A 24384-nucleotide genomic window follows, 5' to 3' on the forward strand; every position below is an offset into this window, starting at 1 on the left:
TAACGAAGAAAGCAGGGTGTTTTTACTAAAGCACACATGGAAGCTTTTTTTATTCTAAGTGACATTTTAATCTTCATAAAACCATATTTAACCCTTCTGAAAAACTAAAAAAATTTTTTTCAAATATCAATTTCCATATATTGCTTTCAATTTTGTATCACATTTGGTACATCGGATCTCAGTGCTGAAATATTATTTTTGAACAAACAAAAACATGATATAACAGAAACGTGTCTAACAAATTTGTAATTCCTTTTCAAAATTGGCAGAGTTCTGCCTGCTTCCTCAATGATAATCTTGTAGTGTCACTGGAAAGGCCTCTGGTGAATGAATTCCTCGCCCCTGGTGGATTATCCGTGTATTGCATGTATCTAATCGTATACATCAGGTCACATCGCAGGTCCTGCAATTGTAGGAGGCAAATGAACTCAACATGTTCTCATCTAATTTTACTCTGGGTACCTGACACACACTACGCACAGAGATCCACCAATCACAATCCCTGCTAATCAGTTTGCCAAAGCAGACCACGCCCCTGCACATGGAGTGAGCCGCTGGTAACAACATTAAAAAATGAACAACAAATGAGAAAATCACCATAAACGAAGACTTGGTGCCAAAAAGAAAAGCAATGTCAGTTATCTAGAATTATTTCAGCTACAAGAAGGATGATCCTGAAACACGTACTCTGTGTTGATAGTGCACCTGTCGCCACAACGAGGGGAAACACAACTAATTTGTTTGACTATTTACGTCAGCACCACATAGCTGCTATATCCTCCTGAGTAGTTTGTCATATCGCACTATATATATATATCATAGTGTTAAAAAAAATTGCAATGTCAGTTTTTTCCAATATCGTGCAGCCGTATCAGGGACCTGCTGCTAATGTCTTGATCCAGACACCACAGCACACCTTCAGAGGTCTGGTGGAGTCGAGGCCTCGGGTCAGCGCTGGTTTTGTGGAAAAAGGGAAACCTACACAATATTAGACAGGTGTAATAATGTTCTTCTCCCATAGAGCTCAACTGGTCGAGATCTGGTTGTTGTTCTTAAGATACTTTTGGTACGTTCTAACCACTTTATATCAGATAGGAACAAGATCTGGAGATGTTGTGAGCCAGTGTTTTGTCCATCACAGTATCTCCTTGGTCAAAGTTGCTCAGATCCCTATTCTGGCTCATTTTACTGTTACTAACACATCCACTTCAAGGGCTACATGTTCACTTGCTGCCTAATACATCCCACCCACTGACAGGTCCCATTGGAATGACATCATCAACATTAATTCCACTTTGCCTGTCAGTGGTCAGAATATTATGGCTGGCCAATGTAGGTGATATTTAATAAAATATACTTATAAAATAAAAATAAGACACATTTTTCTAATGGACCTAAATTGCACCATGGTCATTTTCTAAAAAGGGATGGCAGTGACGCTGTCTCTTTTTGCAGTTTGACATGGAAAAGTTTCACTGTATTTCAGAAGTTCCGAAGAGTCTGGGAACTGTAAATGGTTGCATGTGTGATGGTGCAGCGAGTATGAATCCTTTGATCACGCAGGTATAAGTAAGGATAAAAGCATCCTCCATTCTCCTTCTCTCTTGGTTTCCATGGAGACAACACCCACACTGCCTTCAGCCTTCATCCGAGTCTGCATCACTACAGATGCTCTCCTCTTTCTCATAATGGTCTCTTGCTCTTATTACCACCTTTAAGTTGCAGAGTCCCCTCACACTCTATAAATATATTAAATTTCACATCTGATCTCTGTGGATTTTATGTAACATGGAGTTCCGTCGTCTCCTCTAATGTCTCTCTCCTCTTGTTTTAACCTCAACGCTCCTCATCAGTAACATGGGTCTTCCCTCTACCGCACGGATGATAAGTTTCCCATGGTTCCCTCAACAACAGCCCTTTCACTGACGGAGGAAGAGTTCATTATTGGCAGCCTAACTCGGCTAACAATGTGCTTTATGAGAAACATTCGCTCAGAGACGCACAAACAGATGTACGCAACGCTCACACACAGTCAGCCTAATAGCAACAGACTTCCATTGTTGCCATCATATTAAAAACACACAGTCATAACGACATTAACGGAGCAGAGCCGTTCGCCTGGTTCTCATTTCCAGCACACACACACACTCACACAAACACACAAACACACACACACATCAACATATACAGCCAATTTAAAGCACTCAGTTCAGATCCACTCGGGCGGAGCAGTGGAAGCTAGCAGGCTAATGGCAGTCAGTCTGTGGTTAGCGCTGCTTTAAATATGCACTAGCTCCGAGAGAGAGAGAGTGTGTGTGTGTGTGTGTGTGTGTGTGTGTGTGTGTGTGTGTGTGTGTGAGGCGACATGTTTCCAGGGCCTCTGTCTCCACTGGTGACATGTGTCAGACTCGCCTGCCACATGTCAGGAACAGTTTATGGAAACACTGCAGATGGTTTTAGGTTTTTAAAGGTGCAATACGAGCACGGCTGTTGACTAAAAAAAGAGCATCGGTTCAGCCACAACAGCAAACATGATCCCAGTTATTATAAAGAGACACGTGTCCGCATTTGAAGAAGGAGTTGTAAATTTGACAGCTTCATTTTTGCTCTTTTTAGTAATAGTTGTAAATTTGGTCTGTAAATTGCATAATAATAGGATTAGGATCTTAACCCTTTTACCAATAAGCCAATAGGAAATAGAGCTGCACAATTAATCAAGTCATAATATCAACTAAATAAAAGCTCCAGTGTGAAGGGTCAGTGTGTGGATGGTGATACTTTGATTTCAGTCTAATCGAATCTGACATTTTTTCAGAAAACCTGCTGAAGTAAAACCATATTTCCATCCACTACCGTTATGACAGTCATTTCTTCATCATCTTTAGTCGTACATATCCACCCCTCGGTATCTCCACACTTCATTAACACAATTCCAGTGGCACAGAGGGGTCTGACGCTTTCCAATATCACCTTAAAATAGCGGGAAATATCAGCTGAGTTAGTTCTAAGGTGTTGTATGCAGAATGTTGTGACAGTGGATTTGCAAAATAGTGCTGGGAGCCAAGTTGTTTTTGTAGAACATGTGCACATGATATTAAAATTACAAGAAAGTTGTCAAAACTTGGCATTTTCAGAGTGGAGTTCAGGAGTCACCAACTCTGGTCCTCAAGCTCTACCATCCTGTATGTTTTAGATGTTTCCCTCTTCCAGCACACCTGACGGTCGCTATCAGGCTTCTGCAGAGTGTGACAATAGGCTTATCATTTGAATCAGGTGGGTTGGAAGAGGGATACTTCCAAAACATGCAGGATAGTAGATCTAGAGGACCAGGGTTGGTGACCCCTGGTGTAGTTGTTTGAGTGGGATGTTCAAAGACATAGCACGCAGATATAGTGTAGAGTAGAGTAGAGTAGAATAGAATAGAATAGCACTTTATTGTCACTGTTACAGGAACAATGAATATCAGTTTAGGAGTTCTGTTTTTGTTTAGCAGCAAATACTTACAGTGCAAAAAGAGACTATATGTAAAAATATCACACAAAATTATACTGAGCATCAGAGCCAAAGACACCAACAGACTTGATAAAATCATCTGTAATCAGTCTGAGGCTGGACAGTTTTCAGACTGCGGTGGAGAAGAGGACCCAAAAACAACCTGGTCTCCATCATGGACAGTGATGAGCCCCCTCTCCACCACACTTTGGACAGACAGTGGAGCACCTTCTCAAAAAGACTGCTGCAGCTCCACTGTCGAATGGATACAGGAAGTCTTCCCTGACATATTCCATCTGACTCTAATAACTCACCTCTGCCTGATGTCTCTGGTCATAAATCCATTTGCACGCAAATGTCATTTTGCACTTTCTCATTTGGAATATTTACCTCCGCCAAGGAGGTTACGTTTTTGCCGTTGTTGGTTTGTCTGTCTGTCTGTCCATGTGCAAGTTGTTGGTTTGTCTGTCTGTCTGTCCATGTGCAAGATAACTCAAAAAGTTATGGACAGATTTGGATGAAAATTTCAGTTGATACTGGCACAAGGAACAAGGAGCGATCTGCCTTGGCAGAGGTCTGCGCTCTACCAAGTGGTTTTCTAGTTTAACTTGTTTTGCTCCTTACAGTTCTATTTTAGCACGTTACAGTTATTATCCAGATTCTACTCATATCTTTTTATACCTCTAATTATCTATCCATCTATCTATCCACCCACCCACTCACCCATCCATACATGCAGTACATATACATATACATTTCGTGTACATGTATGGTTTGTTCATTGGTTATTTCGTTTCAAAATAAAATCAGAAAAACTAAATTTCTGGCTGTTTTTAAATTTTTGTCTTTTTTTAAACAAAATCAGAAAAACCTTGAGCTTAAAAGGAAACATCAGACCGTTTTTTAGCTATACAGTGGAAAGAAACACTAAAAAAACAGGTTTTAATGTTTTGTTTGGTGTTGTTTCTCCAGCATGTATGGATGTCAAGTATCCTGTCATAAACTTCTGTCCATAGGTTGGACCTGTCTGTAATAGACATAGATTCATTTTAGTGCTAAATCCAAAAACATCATTTGTGTAGTAATGTGCTTTACCGGTGTAGCTTCATATTACTGCACGTACCTGATAAATCCAAGAGATCACTGCCGTTTCCAGTTCAGTGTGGGCAACATGGTTTTGATGTCTAAGGTTGTGGAGCGAGCCGAATCTCCTTACTGTCATTGCAGAGCACCATGTTGCTCCTTGGTGATATAAAGCATGGCTGATTTCTGCATGGGGGGGCCCATTTGTAAACAGCTCCCTAATGAAATCTGCAAAAGGCTGGAGTGCAGCCATCCTAGATAAAACCAAAGATACTTTAAATGACTTTGATAAAACTCATCACCGCGCATTACCACGTCACACTTCCGGTGCTGCAATAATAAGAAAACCAGAATAACAACTTAATATTTTTGTTTTGAATGTAAAACAATCAGAGCAAAATTACACACAGGTATGTTAAACAATTAGATAATATTTTTTTTACCCAAATAAAACCAAAAATTTGTTTTTCCTGATTTAATTTTTAAATGGAATAACAAACGAACAAATCATACACAGATCGATCGATCATCTATCTATCTATCTATCTATCTATCTATCTATCTATCTATCTATCTATCTATCTATCTATCTATCTATCTATCTATCTATCTATCTATCTATCTATCTATCTATCTATTGTAATATAACATAATTTACAAAACTATGAATACTAAAATATACTAATTATTCACCTGTACAAGTATCCACCCTTTTTCCTGCAGAAAACTTCCACTGACTGAGACCAGCTCATTGTCATCATGGTCTAAAACTTCTCCATTTACATATAACAACGTGGAGCAGGTTTTAGCTTTTGCCCCTTAAACCTATTCAAAGTTTCAGTCTTTTCCACAGTTAGTCAAGGCCTTCATGTCACTTTTGAGAAGATCTTCATACATGTTGGTATTTTGTTGCCGTTTACATCTAATACGTGAGAAGATCTTCGTACATGTTGGTATTTTGTTGCTGTTTCCATCTAATATGTGACATTTATGTTTGTTTTCTGTATTAATTCAGTCATCATTAGTTCACACATGCACTGAACTACATGACATCACCTTCACTTTTAACCTTTTTTTGATAATTAGTCGTTTTAATTGTATTATCGTAATTTTCTTTTCCCGATATTTTACATTTATTTCAAGCGCAAATTAAAAATGGAAATAAAAACAACTGGATGGAAACAAACCTAGTGACTCTGAACATTGATTTGAAGTGTTTTTGGGGGTTTTTTGTTTGTTTTTTTAACACCAGTCCAAGTTTGTATGTATAAGATGAGGAAATACACGTCAAAATTGGTGTATTCTCCTCAACAGCCAAGCAAATTGACTGAAATCACAATAGTGTCCTAAATCATCCCAACGTGAGATTATGACTGTTTATGACACTTTTTTTCAGGAAAATCTTGTGAACTATGATAAATGTTAGACAAATCCTAAGACAAAGACAGTTGTAAGGCTGAATCCCAAGATGGAGGTAAACACAGCAAAAAAGTGGAGCAGTGTGACGAAAGAAACACACACGTACGTATTTTCTTCGTAAACAACTTAATCGTTTGATCGACCGTTTAATGCCGTTTCAACGTGTTATAGATCGCGTTTCTGCAGTTTATAGTTGATAGCCTAAACTATGGAACGATCTTCCTCTCCATATAAGACAGGCCTCCTCTCTGTCTGTTTTTAAATCCCTTCTTAAAACCCATCTTTTCTCCTTGGCTTTTGAAACCATGTGAGATGTCTGAATGTATTATTTTTATTCAGTTGTTTTATGTAATATTGGTTTATTGTTCTTATTTGTTGTTGTTTTTAATTGTACAGCTTTTTATGTTTTTAATCTATTCTTGTATTTTATTCTTTTGTTTAGGTTTTATCTATTCTTTTGTATTTTTATTTATTTATTTAGTTAGTTATTTAATTTTTTTTTTTACACTTGTTCTATGTCTTTTAATCTATTCTTGTTTTTTACTCTGTTATTTTGGTTTTTATTTGTTTTTCTGTACAGCACTTTGGTCCACTGTGGTTGTTTTAAAGTGCTTTACAAATAAAGTTGGATTGGATAGCCGCAAAAAGATGCCCAAAGGCCATGGAACAGAGACGGTTACAGCTGCTGACGGCATGGTGAATACTTTCAGAAACAAAGTTGTGGCATCTGTTAATAGTGGCGTCAATGACTACTGATGACGTGACAGGTCACGAAGGGTTGTCCCATTTCATAGGGCAATGTTTCAACCACTACCCCTTGTAGGTCCGTTTCAAGGGGTAGTGCCAAGTGCAAGGGCCAAGGGGTAAGGGTTAGGGTTAAGGGGTGAATTGGGATTGGGCCTAAGTGTCTTTACTGGTGCTAACGTAAACAGAAGATAATGTCATGTAGATGGAAGCTACTGCAGGTGTATTAACATGTTTATGTGTCCTGTTAGAGATCAAGGTTGTTGTCATTAGTGAAAACTAACGAAATGACCAAAACTAGAATTGAGAAAACATTTTTGTTAACTGAAATAAATAAAAACTATAATTAAAAGAAAAAATGATAATTAACTGAAACTGTATCGTGTGCTTACAAAACCGATAAAATTATGGATAAAATTCCCTTCGTTTTCGTCTTTGTCAATGTCGAATTTATATGAAATTGATTTATTTCGCTCGGGCAGTTTTAGCTAGCGGCACCATACGACACCCCGCGGTCCGTCACTTCTCGTCACTTGTCGTTTAGACTCGTCTTCTCGTCCCCACTCTACCTGGAAACATGAAGACTAAAGTTGGGAGAAAGCAGCAGAGTCCTGTCTGTGAATACGACAGCGAGAAAGATAAAAAAAAAATAGGAAAAAACTAAAACTACACTAAACTGAACTAGAACTAAGCATTTAGAAAAAAACTAATAAAAACTAGTAAACCTGCTCTAAAAACTAATTAAAACTAACTGAATTAGATAAAAAAAAAAGTCAAAACCTAATTAAACTAAACTACAACGAAAAATCCCAAACTATTATAACCTTGTTAGACACTCACATAAAGGTTAAAGGTTAACTCCATTATCCCCATAGGGCTCATTTGGTGTCTGTATTTCACTCATCCTAATACAGACAGTTTTCTACTTTCCACTTTTTATGTCACATCTCCAATTTTTTAAATCTCACCTGGACATTTGCAAAATGATGAAACTTTAATTAATATATTATTTGTTTGTTTGTTAAATCCTGCAGGTACCGACGGCAAGTGTGACCATTGAGGGTGCGTCGGCTCTCAACAGGGTGCGCTGGTCATCAGGAGGGAAGGAGGTTGCTGTGGGCGACTCGGAGGGCCGCGTCTGGGTATACGATACAGGAGAGGTACGCATCATCATCATCATCACTGAAACTTTGTGTTGAAAAATAAGAAAGTATTGTCGTCGTTACCAGAAAGTTTCCCATCTCCCAGAGTTGATACATACACGCTAGCTGTGACATTTGTGTAATTACTCTGGTGTTCCTGCTAAGATAATATTTTGGATTTTCACATTCAAGTAAAAAAAAAATTCTGCTGACTATATTGTTGTTGGATTCACTTTTAGTTCTGTGATGCACAGAGTTGGTGGTTCTGTGGGTTTAGTTTTCAAACAGTTCAGATTTAATTACAGCCTGGACGCCTAAAGCCCCAGTCGAGCACACAGACGAAAATTTATTACAGCGTGGAATGAAGTTGTACTGCAGACGACTGATGCAACGGACAAAATTAGAATCCTTTGTGAAAAATCCTACCAAGTAAATGTCCACAAATACTGGCAGCAATGTGTAGCCAAAGTATTAAGGTCAGAGTGGTGGTTTGATCCATCTGACTGAATCATTATTATTATTACTATTATTATTATTATTATTATTATTATTATTATTATTATTATTATTATTATTATTATTATTATTATTATTATGTGATATCTGGAGGTGCAGCACATTGAAACTACAATCTTATATGTGTTATGGGTGTTAAAGGAGAGAAGAAAAAACAGTTATGATACAAAAATCGGTCTAATCTAATCACTGTCATATTTCCAGAGGTTCTTCTGATATCTATTCTGTCAAATCGTCACCTTAAAAGCCCAATGTGTAATGTGTATTTAAAGCATTTGTAGGATGATCTCCTTACAGAAATATTAATAGTTATGATTTCTTTAGTGTATGATCACATCAAAAAAGAGAATGTATGTGTTTTCATCATCATAGAATGTGGTGTTTATATCATGGAGTCACCATGTTTCTACAGTAACTCAGAATGGACGTCCTCTTTTCATTTTTATCAGTTATAGGCGGCAGCTTCCAGCAATACACACATACATACACACACACATACATACATACATACCTACATATACACACGCACGCGCACACACACACACACACACATACATACATACATACATGTATACATACTTACATATATATACACAAACACACACAATCATACGTACACACATACACACATACATACATGTATACATACCTACATACATACATATACACACATACATACATATGTACATACATACATATATACATGTATACATACCTACTTACATACATATGTGTGTGTGTATGTGTGTGTGTGTGTATATATATATATATACACACACACACACACACACACACACACACACACACACCTACATGCATACATGTATAAACATACATGCATACATATATACATACATACATATACATATATACACACATATACATACACATACATGCATACATATACACACACACATACATACATGTACACATACATACATACATACAGACATACATACATACATACAGGGGTTGGACAAAATAATGGAAACACCTTCACCTCAAGATGATAATGCCCCAATCCATACAGCTAGAACTGTTAAAGAATGGCATGAGGAACATTCTAATGAAGTTGAGCATCTCGTATGGCCGGCACAGTCCCCAGACCTCAACATTATTGAGCATTTATGGTCAGTTTTAGAGATTCGAGTAAGACGTCGATTTCCACCGCCATCGTCTCTAAAAGAGTTGGAGGGTATTCTAACTGAAGAATGGCTTAAAATTCCTTTGGAAACAATTCACAAATTGTATGAATCAATACCTCGGAGAACTGAGGCTGTAATTGCCGCAAAAGGCGGACCTACACCATATTAAATTATATTTTGTTGATTTTTTAAGGTGTTTCCATTATTTTGTCCAACCCCTGTACACACACATACATATATACATACATACATACATACATATACACATATATGTCAAGGTAGAGACTGCGATCTGGTAGGATCGGCGATTCTACCAGTAGAAACTCCGATCAGAGTCTCTGACCCTAACCCTAACCCTAACCGTAAACCTAACCCTAACCCTAACCCGATCGGAGTTTCTACTGGCAGGATCGGAGTTTCTACCAGTAGAGACTACGATCGGAGTCTCTACTGGTAGAATCGCCGATCCTACCAGATCGCAGTCTCTACCCTGATATATACATATATACACACACATACATGCATACATACACATACATACATACACATATACATATATACACACACATACATACACATACATGCATACATATATACATACATATACACATACATACATTCATAAATACTTGCACACACACATACATACATTCATATATGCATATTGCTCCTTTCTCCTGTTTCTTGTATGTTCCACTGGCTTTGGTGAGTACATGTGCTATAGGCTACTAATATAAAGTGTGTTTCGTTCCACAGTAAAGCCTCCACATGTACCACAGCCGACTGTTTTAGGCCTTTTAGCCCTGTATGTTTACCCAACTGTCAGCATTGCTATGGATGTATGTGTTTGATATTTTTTTTCTTTTTTGCGTCCCTTTAAAATGGCCTCCACATGACTTTGCCATCACCACAAAGTGGCCAACCAACCACCCAGCCTGAGTACGTCCTCTCATGTTTGCAGGGCTCTGGTTTAGGTTCCCCATGCGAGAGCACGTTAGCTTAGCCACGCTGCTAATTTTAGCATCTTTTTGTTGTGTGGTTAAGATGGAGGGAGGCTCGGCTGAGCTGGTGGCCTTGGAGCTCGGTTGATGGTAACGAAGAGTCACCAATAAAAGTGAGCGCATTTGAAAGGTTTTGTGTGTGTGTGTGTGTGTGTGTGTGTGCGTGTGTGTGTGTGGTGCTGGGGGAGGTCTGTCAAGTTAAAACTGGAAACAGGCTGTGGATGGCGAGAGATGCCAGCAAATCCTTCCATAGCGCTGTGGTACTGGGACTGCACGACCCGTCAGAACACGCCAGAAAACTGAAAGACCAAATATGTCAGTTTTCGTTTTACACGTATTTATTTTTTGAGGGCTGTCTATTGATTAAAAGAACGCAAGTGATCCATCTCACAATTTACTGTGATTAATTTTCTTTGTAACACTAAGGACTGTAATAATGGATATTTAGAGTGCGTCACATTTAGAGGGATTTAATTGCAGAAATGGAATATAATCATTTGTGTATTATCACAGGTGTTTTCTTAGCCCTAGATGAGCTTTTAATAACTATAATGAGATCAGGTTCACTGAGTCCACCGTGTTTCACTGTCATGTCTCTGCAGCAGCTTCAAACCCACGTCCTGTTCCTGTTCTTTCCTTTTTATAGTCGGTGGCATCCACATTAAAATGTGACACTGTCAGTTACTGAGTTTAGATAATATTCAAGGAATGGACCGAACCGTATATGGGGTTTCATCCAAATGTGTCGCAAGGTTTAAGGAAATATACAGAAACTGCAAATAAAAGTGCACATTTATGCTCATTTCCATCCACTTAGTCTAATTGGAATATTAAAAGTTCGTTCTTAATCATCATGAGTGTGTGATTTCAATGTAGTAAACTAAAATATATGCAACTTGATTGGAAGTCACAAAGACATAATTAGCGAAAACCATAGCCGTAATTGGTAAAATGAGAACTATACTAGATAAATATTCCCTTCTCATACTATATAATTCTGTCATTCTTCCATACCTAAATTATGGAGCAAAAATATGGGGAAACAACTACTATTCAAATATTCATCCTATCTTTTTACTTAAAAAAAAAAAAGGCAATAAGAATTATTACTGATGCAGATTTTTATGCACCAACAAACTCTGTTTTTACAGAGCTTAATTTACTGAAAATACATGATCTTGTTGACCTTAATACAGTGGTAGTGATGTACAAGGCACACAATAATCTTCTCCCTCCTTCCATCCAGGGGATATTTGAATATAGAAAAAGCCAGTGTAGCCTCAGAGGAACCAGCATTTTTAAAAAAGCTAAGGCAAGAACAAATAAGAAAAAGTAGATGTATTTCCGTTAGAGAGGTTAATCTTTGGAATGGCCTGGAAGATCAATTAAAGCAGTCTAAAACAATTAAAACTTTTAAAAAGATGTACAAATTAATTATTTTTCAAAAAATATAGAGCTGAGGATTGACTAAAGAAAAGACTTGTTTAAAAGACTAGGATCAGTATTGGTAGTTAAGATAAGGACATGATTTACCTGAATTAAATTAATTATGTATTCTCTTCTGTTGTATATTTAGCAATAATTACATTAAAAAAAAAAGTGTTTGTTTTCTTGTGGAAACATTAATTAATTGTAAATACGGTTAGGCAAAATAAGTCTTTACTTCAGCCTAAACCCTTTCGGTCACATTAAATATGGAACAATGAATATGTTGTTTTTGTTTGTTGATTAAAGTAATTAACGACCGAATAAACTACTACTACTACTACTACTGATCTAAATGGTCTAAAAACTACAACGTGGACACAGACTGGGCAATAACATTTGCTGAATTTCTGGCCAAATATGCAAGAAGAAAACTTAAGCAGCACAGTGTTGGTGATGATAGATATTTAGCTCAGCTTTAGTGTAAACAGTGAAGCTAAGCTAATGATGGTGCTGTTACAAAAGTGGTGTTTCTATCTACAGTAAAACCTCTAGAGTCAAAGAGGAAGAGATGGATGACTACCGGTAGTGACTTGAGCAAACAGGCCAACATAGGATGACAGTTTGTCAAAGACCGTTGAGGTTTGTAGCCTGTTTTTGGCCATGTAGGCGACGTCTGAAATTCCATACGAACATGCTAATTAGTAGTTTAAAACAGTACGTACAATGTTTTAGTATGTCCAAGACCATAGCATGAAACCAACAGTATGTGAATTGCATGCTACTTCTGGGTAAATATTACAGTTTGTATGTTCTGGATACTTTGCCAGTATGAATATCCCATAATGTAATGCGGTTGTGATGAGAATGGACAATGCCAGTAGTGTGACACAGTCATCAGTGGAGTGAACAGTATTCAGTGTTCCCACAGGGTCTTAGAAAGTCTTAAAAGTCTTGAATTTACAAATCTGTATTTAATACCTTAAAAAACTCTTTAAAAGGTATGAAATTTGATATGGTAGGTCTTAAGTTATGTTGCCATAAACTTGTTCACTGTGTTGTTTAAGTGCGTCTGTTTAATGTCCATACTGCAAAGAAATTAACATTAGTCTACTCAGTTCCACCCGTTCCTACCCAACAATTTGTATTGAAATTAGGAACCAATTATCTTTGCAGCCCCCAGTGAGAAATGACTCAGAATGGTGGGAATCAAGGCGCTGGAGTAAATAAATACATTTCCCTAAATTCTTGGAGTCATGAATTTTTGCCAGTATGGCCTTGAAATGGGCATTAAATTCTGTTCTAAGTGGTTTTAAAAAGTCTTAAATTTAAGTTGTAGAAACCCTGAGTATTATAGGTGTTAGAGCATCACAATATATCATTTGAGCATTGGCATCGCAATGTACGTGTGCGCAATAGTTACATCGTAGGTCCTGCAATGTAGGAGGCAAATGAACTCAACATGTTCTCATCTAATTTCAACCTGGGTACCTGACACACACTACGCACAGTGATCCACCAATCACAGTCCTTCTTAATCAGTTTGCAGAAGTAGACCACGCCCCTGCACATGGAGTGAGTCGCTGGTAACAACATTGAAAAATGAGCAACGAACAAGAGAAAATCACCAAAAACAAAGACTTGGTGCCAAAAAGAAAAGCAACGTCAGTTATCTGGAATTATTTCAGCTACAAGAAGGATGATACTGAAACATGTGTTCTGTGTCGACAGTGCCTTCCACCTGTTGCCACAACAAGAGGAAACACAACTAATTACTTCGACCATTTACGTCGCCACCACACAGCTATTATATCCTCCTGAGTAGTTTTTCATATCGCAGTATATATCGCAGGGTTAAAAAAAATCCCAATGTCAGTTTTTTCCAATATCATGCAGCCGTAATAGGTGTGGACAGTACACATGCATGTTCACAGCTCTGAAGAAGGCTGTCAGGAAGTGACATATATTCAGCAAATGATGTTCTGCCCCGGCCTAGGGGTTTACCAGGGCAAACATAATGTGCTCACTTTTGTCCCCTCCCAGCTCTCAAGCACACACATCAGTCAAAACTAAAGTTCATAATATTTACTTTTTAACAATTAAAGAAGGGTTAGGGGAGGGCGTGGCTAAAACAGCAAACAAAAGTGTTTTTCAGAGTTCAAAACTAAATTTCCTAATCCAAAATAAATGCAAGAAATAAAATACAGAAAACTAACCTGAACTCCCTATGACAAAACAGGAGAAAACGTGAAAATTAAAGAGCCGTCCTCCCCTACCAATTACAAAAACTCTATTTACAACTATTTACAATGTCGAATAAACACACGACCACACGAAGACTGACGACCACACACGCAGGAGACACGGCTGGGAGCTGGTAGCAGACCAAGAGACACAGAACTGCTGAATCCAGGGCCATCTTTAACAGGGACGGGTAATCCGCTTCACCAATCCACAGCTTCACCTACATGAAACAAGACAGACACAAAAAGGGCACAGCACCCCTACAGGACGGGGAGAACACACACATTGAACAGAAAACATATATACATATACACATATATAAACAGAAATTATGACCTAGGGTCATAACAGATACATTCTACTGTTTATTTACAATAAAGTGCGGTAAAGTTTGTGTGGAGTACATACTATGGGATTTCAGAACGACTTCTAAACTTACATGTCACGAAGATCAATGTGTCATTTCCTGCTGACTTCCTATTGGTTGTTAAGGCGACATAAGTCAGAGCAAATCGAACAACCAGCCATCTGTGACCCTCTCACTGGGCTACAGGACCACCGTTTTTTTATCCTTTATCATAAATATCACAACCTTCTATCGTCTTTGTTCTTGTACGCCCATAATCATTTTAGTAAGTTGGTGGACCAGCGTTAACATCACCTCAACTGAACAGCCCAGAGCAGACTAAACTAGTTCCCTGGGGACTTTAGTGTGTTGTCGCTACCTCCATGGGAGACCAGACTTTGTGGACTCCCTGTATCCAGTTCCACACAGAGGCCGCTCCAACCCACCTCTGCCAAACCTGTGAACCTCCAGCGTTACGGATCTGTATGACAGTCGTGGCTTAGCGCAATGATCCAGATCAGGCTGATTCTGACTGGACCGGTGACCATCCTCTACTCTTAAAACAATGAATTAAACAAATAAATACAGTTACAGTGAAAAATAACAGAACACGCTGAAAGGGGGATTTAAGGTTTAGCTTTTTTACATTAAATAATTGTCTTGAATGGAAATACCATAATGGTTACTGACATTTTTTATTTTATGTATTTACAGGGTGTCCCATAAGTCTCCATACATAGTAGACATAATACATATGGTTCTAACATGTATTTCTTTATATTTCTTCTTTATAGTTCTTCAGCAGTGGAGAACACGCATTGAAATGTGTTCCCGACAAAATGGCAGTCATATAGCGCATATTATATAAATAAAAATGGTTTATGTCAAGAAACGTTTATTTTTCCTTTGTATGGAGACTTATGGGACACCCTGTATTTTATTTTATTGAATGTCCTTTGCACTGAACAGCTTTTTTGTGTTTTTAGCTCACCGACCGATAGGCCATGAGGTCTTGTGAAGGCACTGAGTCCGGCGTTGTATTCATTGTCATTGTTTTCAATGCTGGAGTTACTTTTTTTGTAATGAAAAAAATAATGCAGCGTAATGTAGATCTAATTATAGTGTTTCGTGTTTTTTTTTTTTGTTTTTTTTTTTACATAAGCCAAAAATAATCTTACCAAATATTGAATTAGAACAGTGTTTGAGTTGATTGTAATCATAGCTAATCATAACTAATACCTTTCATCTTATGTATCTCATTATTATTAATAATAATAATAATAATAACTAGAAAAGCACTCGGAGAGCGCAGGCGTCCACTAAGTCAGATCAGTGCCCCCCCCCCAATCACGACCAAAATTTAATCATTTGTTCCTTGTGCCAGCATCAACATTTCCTGAAATTTTCATCCAAATCCGTCCATAACTTTTTGAGTTATCTTGCACACAGACAGACCAACAAACAAACCAACACTGGCAAAAACATAACCTCCTTGGTGGAGGTAATAATAATAATAATAATAATAATAATAATAAAAAATATAGGCAAAGTGAGAAGTGGATTTGAATACTACAGTGGTTTCTGGACACAGCTCTCTAAAAAGCTGGTCAATACCAACATGGACATGAAATAGGTCTTAAAATAGCATTCATACTGGTCTTAAAAAGTATCACATTGGAATTCACATTGAAATCCAAATCCACAAAAAAACCTGTCCTTTTAGTTCATCTAGTAATTTCACAACAGGAATTTCTGTAACTCGCTGTGAAGCCTAAGTGAACTCCAATCACAGCTGAATCCATCAATCACACGGACTGGTTTTTGAGTTTTTTGCTAAAAGACTGTCGAGTGTACCTGTTTTCTCCACAACACATGGTTTTCCCCTGATTCTTCTGGTTTAAGTCACCATTAAAAACAGGAACACACAGGTTAATTCTCCTGTTGGATCACCTGACCACAGTACTGATGAAGATCTGGAGCCGTCACTGTTCCTAATGTGATATATGCTAATGCTAATGCTAGGTACTGTGTGTGAGACTGAATTTCTCCACGGAGATAATAAAGCAAGTTAACCTTTACCCTTTTCAAAATAAAAGTCCCTGTTGTTCTCGGTAATTAGTGATGTTCATTAGGATTCAAACATCTTTAGGAACATTAAAACACATTTAAAAAAGTAACGTGTAAAGACAGGTTAGAAAATAAATAAAATATATTCACAATTACATAGATAGATAGATAGATAGATAGATAGATAGATTCCCTCCCTCCCTCCTTCCTTCTTTCCTTCCTTCCATCTCCTGTTTCTTCATGGGGAGTGGAGTGTTTCCTCTGTGGGTGGGTTAATCCTCCAGTGGACCTCCACAGTGACACCAGCTGTGTTTCTTTTTCTACTTTCCTCCTCCTCTCTCCATTATTTCACCTACTTTCATGTGTTGTAGGTGTGTAATAAGACTGTGGTCGACAGAACCAGAGGAGCAGAGGATGCAGCAGTGTTTTCTGTGGTGTGTGTGAATGTGCTTTAACACTTTTATTTGACTCGGTACAAATGCGTTTCATTAATCAGCAGGAATTGGATCTGTTCCCATCAGACACTGGGTGGATTTTGCAATGGCTACCTTGTGATAAGCCCCTCCCCTTGTATTCGAGTGCCGTTGGGTGTCATTCATCGGCTTTTCAAAGGCCTAACGGCGCTGAATGCAGATGTTTGTTCAACACTGACTCCTCTCGTATCCTGCTATCACCGATGTCGCCCGTATAGATGATGTTGTGCCGGGGCCTCCCGCTGTGTTCAGCCCAGCGCTGTGGGCGTGTTGGTGGTGATGGTGGGGGGGTCAAAATGGCTGCCTGCTTCCCTCCCGGTGCCTGTTTAATTACAGCCTGGCCGTGCAAAGTGGTTGCAGACGGCCTGGGTGGCAGCCCCACTCTCACTCCGACTCCCACAGTGCACTGCTGTCTCTGCTGAACATCCTTCAGTTTGACGTCTGCATTAGGTCGTTTTGGTGGTGGTGGTGTGTGTGTGTGTGTGTGTGTGTGTGTGTGTGTGTGGGGGGGGGGGGGGGGGGGGGGGCAATCAGATTCACATCACTGTTGCTTAAAGAAAACGTGTTTGAGCATCTGCAGATCAGTTATTTAAGCCTTAAAGACCAAGAAATATTTTTATGGTAACTTCCAACTGAATTTTTCTCTACATTGAACCAAGTGAAGGGATTTATCAACATGTCAACATTTCAGTGAAAATCATGTATAGAACAGAATAGAATAGAATAGATCTTTATTGTCAAAGGAGCAAGGAAAATCAGTTTAGCAGCTCACTTCAATTTAGCGGCAAAATACTTAGTGCAAAAGGGACTGTATAAGAAAAATAAAATAAAATATAAATATCACGGTGTTAAGAAAAGTGAACTGTGTAAGGGCTTCAGAATAAAATATTAATACCCCTGTGCTACGAAAGTAATGCTAGAACTCCTGAAATGAACAAAATACACAGAAGAATATACAAAAGCTAACTCTATACTACAGATGAGAGATATGTACAGCGAATAGGATATATACAGGGTGTCTCAAAAAAAAAAAAAACTAGACATTTTGAAAAAGTACCCCCAGTTACGCATTTGATACAGCATTAACACTTTGGCCACCATGTCTGTAAATTTGGACAAATATTCACCAATCCCCTAGCTAACAATGTCCATAAAAGAAAATTCCAAAAATTATCAAATGCGGAACTGGGGGTAATTTTTCAAAATGTATAGTTTTTTTTATACATCCTGTATACAGATAGAAGTAAGGTGTATTTTCCTATATTTAATTTACTGATCATGTAGATCAGGGGTGTCAAACTCATTCAGCCGAATATGACCTCCAGTGGGCCAGACAAGTTAAATAATAACATAATAACCTATAAACAATCATCCAAATTTTTGTCTTTGTTTTAGTGTGTAAATTAAATTACTTTATGAAAATGTGAATAACCTGAACAACCATGTACACCCTGAAATATCTATTAAAAATATATGTTGCAGCTTATTATTAACGCAATTTACTCATTAAACTCCATCTCCGAATGCAGATATTTATTAATAGGCAGTATATTGTTACAATTTCTCAGATCTGTTCAGATTTATCTACATTTTATTGTGACAGGATTTGTAAAATGTTAATATTTTCAGAATGCAGTTGTACTTTTTTTGCATTAGACCAGTGGTTCCCAACCTTTTTTGGCTCATGACTCCATTTTAACATCACAAATTTCTGGCGACCCCAGACATTCAAAACAGAGACATTTTTCTCTTGGAGATGTCTTAGCGGGGCCAGGCGGGTGAAGAAGTCTTTCCATTCTCTGTTCGGTCTGGTTTCGACTGTGTTTGGGCAGGTTAAAGCGAGGAAATGCATGCAGTTACATGATTGGGTCCATAAAGATATGCCCTCTCAGATGTTATATCCTGCATTTTATTTGAACTGGATTTTTATTAGGAAAAGTGTGTCGTGTTTTAATTATAATGAAATATATATTGAATCATTAAATAATATTTTTTATTAGTAATTTATTTACATTTTTTTTTTTTTATCAATTACTAGAAATTTCAGGCGACCCCATGGTTGAAAAAAACTACATTAGACCAAGGAGAAAATCAGCAGTTGTCATGATTCATGTTATTATTTGACTTGATATTACATTGGTCTGTATGTGGCCCCTGAATGCCTTTGACTGTTCATATTTTCAGTGTAATTTTTGAACTTCTAAAATTCACCCTGCAGGTCAGTTTTGGCCCACGAGCCTTATATTGGACACCCCTAATGTAGATGTTCATAAAGCATAGAGTAAATTCAGAGGTTATCATATCAAAACAGATAAACTGAAGAAAAAAGTAACTTTTTACCAAAATATCTAAAAACAAGTGTGGTGATTAAATGTTGTAGAAGATGACGGTGTTTCATGTTCACAAATGGATCATATCTGATGACCATGGAAAGATGACAAACTGCATTTTACCGGAATTCTTTACATGTATTGAGAGGATTAGCAGATCAGAGGTTGTTACACATTTTGTCAGCAGATACTTTTGGTCACTGATGGCTGTTTACGTCTGACAGGGTTATGGAAAACTATCAGTGAAAAAAGTGTAGCTGTAAAAAAAAAAAAGAAAAAAAAAAGACATTTAGAGCATCGACATCATCACTTCATTATGTTCTTACAGTTTCAGTTTTATAGTTGTTATAGTTTTTTTTTTTAGCATCAATGAGCAAAAACTCCAACATGTTATAATTGAAGTAATGGTCTGAGGGGAAACCAGACCTTTGCACCCCCTGTGGACGGTTCAGGGGAGGTGTTCTCAGATGAATGGGGGGGTGGGGGTGGGGTGAGAATGTGACTGACAGATATAATTACCGATGGCTTTTAAAGGTTTCATGACTCCGCTGCTCTACTCAGCGTCTCAACACAAAAGCAACAAAGCAGCGTCCACGACCGTGATATTTAGACTTCACTTTCCACAGCAACAGGAAACACCAGGTTCATCTGTCGTTACATTTTTACAACTCCAGTAGACGCTACACTCATATTCATCAACCGATATTTGAATATAAACTACTACCAGCCTTTACACTGGAAAAAATCTAAATCGTACCAAGTGTATTTTTTTCATTTCTAGTCAAAATATCTCATCACACTGAAAATAAAGCAATCACCTAAAGAGTAATTTTTCAGTGAGATATAAGAACTTATTTTTAGACAATAGATCTGGAAAATCTTATTTCAAGAAATCTTACCACGATAATTTTCACTTGTTTCATTGGCAGATTTTTTTTGCTTAATTCAAGCAAAAATATCTTGTATTAATTTTTTTAAAATTTGTTTTTAGAGGGGCATTTTTTCCAATGTACTATAAGAAAACAAAGCGACATGGATGAAATTAGATCAAATTTGCTGTGTTTTTTCTTTGTTCACCTCATTTAAGGTGTTTAATGTGTGAAATAAATGAAATACTGTGAAATGAGAAGAAACTAACATTTAACTGATTATTACAAAACTACTTTTTAAAGAAATCGATCATTTGACAAAAAGTAGTGACTGATGTGAAAATGACTTTACTGATCTGGATGTTTGATTTTTACGTCTGTTAAATAAAACAGATCCTATAGTACTGACAGACAGAAGTAACAGACTGTTGAACGCATTAGTGGAAGGGTTTCCATAAACTGTTAAACATCTTTGAAGGAAACTACTGAAAAATCGCAAAAATGACAATGCGAATTATGTTTGTTTGCAGAAACTGCTTCAGAGTGACTAATCAGCAACGCAACACCCAGATTATTGTGATGTTTATTTTTAGACAGACATAATTTAGTCTCCTCATCACAACCTGTTGAACCAGATGCGAGTTAAACATTCACTACATCAGAATGTATTCTAAAAGCTGTTTCCATTTCCTCTGTGTACATTTACTCTTTGGCAGAAAATGGTAAAAACCCACCACAAGCGAGCGAAAACTAACTTTGTTGCAAGATCGGGGAAGTTCTTTTCAAAGTTTCCATGAACAGTGAAATGTTAAATGTGCATAAAATACAGGGGGTCCTCAAAGTCTCTTTACTTTCAAAAGCAATTGATGAGATATTTTCATCAGGTTTGTTCTATGGACTCAGTGGTTTTTTGTCACATTGTGGATCATATGCAGTCGAATCATTGGTCCATTTTTCTTACATCAAATGTTTACCTTAATTTTGGACTGAATATGTGTCACCACAACTGGATGACCTCCAACCAGCCATCCTTTTCCAGGTAGATGGTGCACCACCACATTGGGGACTGCATGTTGGTGGGTTCTAAATCTAACATTTCCAGACGGGTGTATTAGAAGGGATGGTCCAATTCCCTAAACACCTCGTTCACCAGATATCACTGCCCTGGATGTCTTTCTATGGGATTATGTTAAAGATATCGTGTATCGAACAAAGATGAAGCAAAAGATCAATAGTCACTTTTCCATTGACCCTCAAACTGCGCAAATATAACTTGAGCATAAAAATTTTTCATATGGAAAAACGACAATTTCACCAAAAGTTTCCTTTTCAGTTAAAAGTTTTTGCGCTGGCAAGAAGTGGCTTTTCGGGCGTAGTGCAAATGGTATATCACGCAAAACTGCAATGGAAAGACCTTTTTTCGCAACTAGAGTCACGTGAATTAAAAAAACGGATGTTGACGTACATTACAAGCAAAGAGGAAGAAGAAACATATCATGGTATGTGTGGACACACCCGGAAACCCAATCATTTTTAAATTTAGGAGATAGAGGGGTAATATATAATAATAATGAATGTAAATCAACACCATATTTATGTTCGGTGCCATGTTTATGGAATAATGTCTTGTCATCTCGCGATTAATAAAATATCATTGCATTTGTGATTTAATGGAAAAACCGACATTACGCACTTTTGTTTTTTTGACATTTTGTAAATATCGGTAAAGTTTTGCGCAGGTGTCTGATGGAAAAGCGACTACTGAATCCATTGAAACCATTGATGAGTCTATGATACAGTAAACATAAAAACAAATCCAGTACCGTCTGGATGTGCTTCATGGAACTAAATGTGTCCATATAGAGGTGGATTAAATGAAGCAAAAAAAACTTCAATATCTACTTTTCATTTTGTAATATTTTCCACAGATTTGTCTATTCATCTGCTTTTGTAATAATTTTGTTAAATTGTAAAGTGACTTTATGGACACTCTATATATTTATGGAAACTCACCTATTGACCCGAATTGAGAATCAAAATCAAGAATCCAACAAAGCTGTTAAATAAACACTTTTATACAACACTTTTAATAAATAATGTAAAATAATATAGTTTTGATTAAATAACTTAACACAATAATGTAAAGCGCTTTGGGTGTCTAGAAAGGCGCTATATAAATCCAATCCATTATTAACACAATATATGTCATAAAGGAGTGATATTTTTCTTTTTTTTAAAATGGAATTATGCATTTTCAAACATTTCCCTATGGTCTACATAAACTGTAAATGCTATGCTTGGGTCTGAATTCTTCATTAATTCAACTCCACAGGTCCATCTTAAAAAATATTTCTGAGTAATGACACCAGAAAGGTAGTTTTGAGCGCTGGCCCTTTAAATGCAAATGAGCCACTTCAGGCCCCGCCCCCTCCAGGTTGTTGGCTGTGCTGCTCTTTCCCATTCAACCAACAACTGAACATTTTAGGTAATCGACTCCAAGTTTGGACATATTTTCAGTATGGACTACAACCGCTGCTGCTGACAAACAATTATGTCGTACTCGGAGAAATGTTTGCCGAAAGTTTTGACCTTATATGTACAAATGTCGTGACGTGACAAATTAAGCAGGAATTAAAACAGGTTACAGGAATCCACTCAATTTTTGCCAAAATGAATATAAAGATAGCTTTGCAGCACCTGGAGGGTTCGAATTCAAACTTTAGGAACTATTAGGGTCTAAATACACAAATAAATGAACCAAAGACTAATAAAAGTGGATTTAGCAAAACATGACCCCTTTAAACAGCCAGTAAATCGTGTTTGGTGTCCTGTATAAAAAAAAAACCCAAACAAACCCTAAAATAGAATAAAACCTCCTGCACCATGTAAAACTAACTGAAATCAAAAACAAACTGATGTGTATTTCTCACCTGTTTTCCCGTCTGTTTTCATGCAGCTGTCGGTTGCCCATAGCGACGACTGGGCACGCTTCGCCCGTACCCTGATGGAGATCCGAGCCAACCGGGCGGACGGCGAGGAGGAGGGGCCTATGGAGCTGGCTTCATAGAACCGGAGCCCCGCCCACAGACCCGGGGGTCCGGGGTGCTTCTATCGGTGTCACTGTAGCATGTGCTTCACTCTGCTCATTTCTACCACTTCAGTTTGGTCACCTTTATGTACAGTACATGTCCCTGTTTACGTTTTTTCTCGTATTTTTGCATAATTCTGAATAATTCCTGCAGAACTGTTCATCTTGACTAAATCGTCCGGCCCTTATTTATTTATTTATTTACTTACTTACTTACTTGACTTAAGGTGATGTGTTGCTTGCAACTTGTGAGCCTCCGGTGTATACAGTGGCAGTCAGTCTTCTAGCCTTATGAACATATGTGTACTGTAACAACGCTTTGCACTACTGTAAAAAGAACGCAGGGTCCATAGAATAGTCACGTATTCTGTTTACACGATACCACGTCCATGTTGTGCTTCTTTTCTCTGTATTCTGCCTGCATGCCACACATTCCTGAATCCCAGACGCAGAAACGTGGAGTTAATATGGTGACGTCGCCACACGTGGGGGCCGGTGGCTGCTTTATGTCAGTGTTTCAGAAACATTCGGTGTGAGGATGTGATTTGGTCCGTCGTCTCCTGGTCTAAATAAGAGCCCCTTCTGTATATTCTTTGATGAACTGTAACAGTTAAGCAGAGGTATATTGTACTGCAGAGTGCTCGCTGTTCTACCTGCTATGTTAACTATTAAAGCATAGCTCAGCAAAATCAGTTTCCTCCGTTCACTGGAACACAAACACACCAGGGTTTGGTTCTGTTCTCTACTGGTCCCACAAGTCTGAGCTGGATTTGTTTGTCTGAAATCACTCATCATTTTAACACAGTTAACAGTATTTTTTCTATTTTCTAATTTCTATTATACTTTTAATCCATTTTACTGATATTACTGAGTATTTTTTTTCTTATAAACACCTTCTCCACATTGAGATGGATTCCAGCTTAAATGAATAACAACAAAAAAAAAAAAAAAAAAAAAAGGTTTTTAACCTAAAGGACGTCATAAGATGAAAATGACACCA

General features: G+C 37.6%; 1 protein-coding gene across 7 annotated transcripts in view; it reads left to right on the forward strand.

The window, feature by feature from the left end:
* Positions 1-24073, forward strand: part of dync1i1a (dynein cytoplasmic 1 intermediate chain 1a) — a 98419-nt gene extending 74346 nt beyond the window's left edge. For all 7 annotated transcript variants that reach the window (XM_030147635.1, XM_030147633.1, XM_030147637.1 and 4 more), the window contains 2 exons: positions 7773-7898; positions 23253-24073. In XM_030147635.1, coding sequence (XP_030003495.1) covers positions 7773-7898; positions 23253-23363 — 237 coding nt within the window. In that variant the 3' untranslated portion in view covers positions 23364-24073. The remainder of the gene's footprint in view (positions 1-7772; positions 7899-23252) is intronic.
* Positions 24074-24384: the final 311 nt, after the last annotated feature.

Source organism: Sphaeramia orbicularis, chromosome 11 (genome assembly GCF_902148855.1).
Source record: "Sphaeramia orbicularis chromosome 11, fSphaOr1.1, whole genome shotgun sequence".
Lineage (NCBI taxonomy): Eukaryota > Metazoa > Chordata > Actinopteri > Kurtiformes > Apogonidae > Sphaeramia > Sphaeramia orbicularis.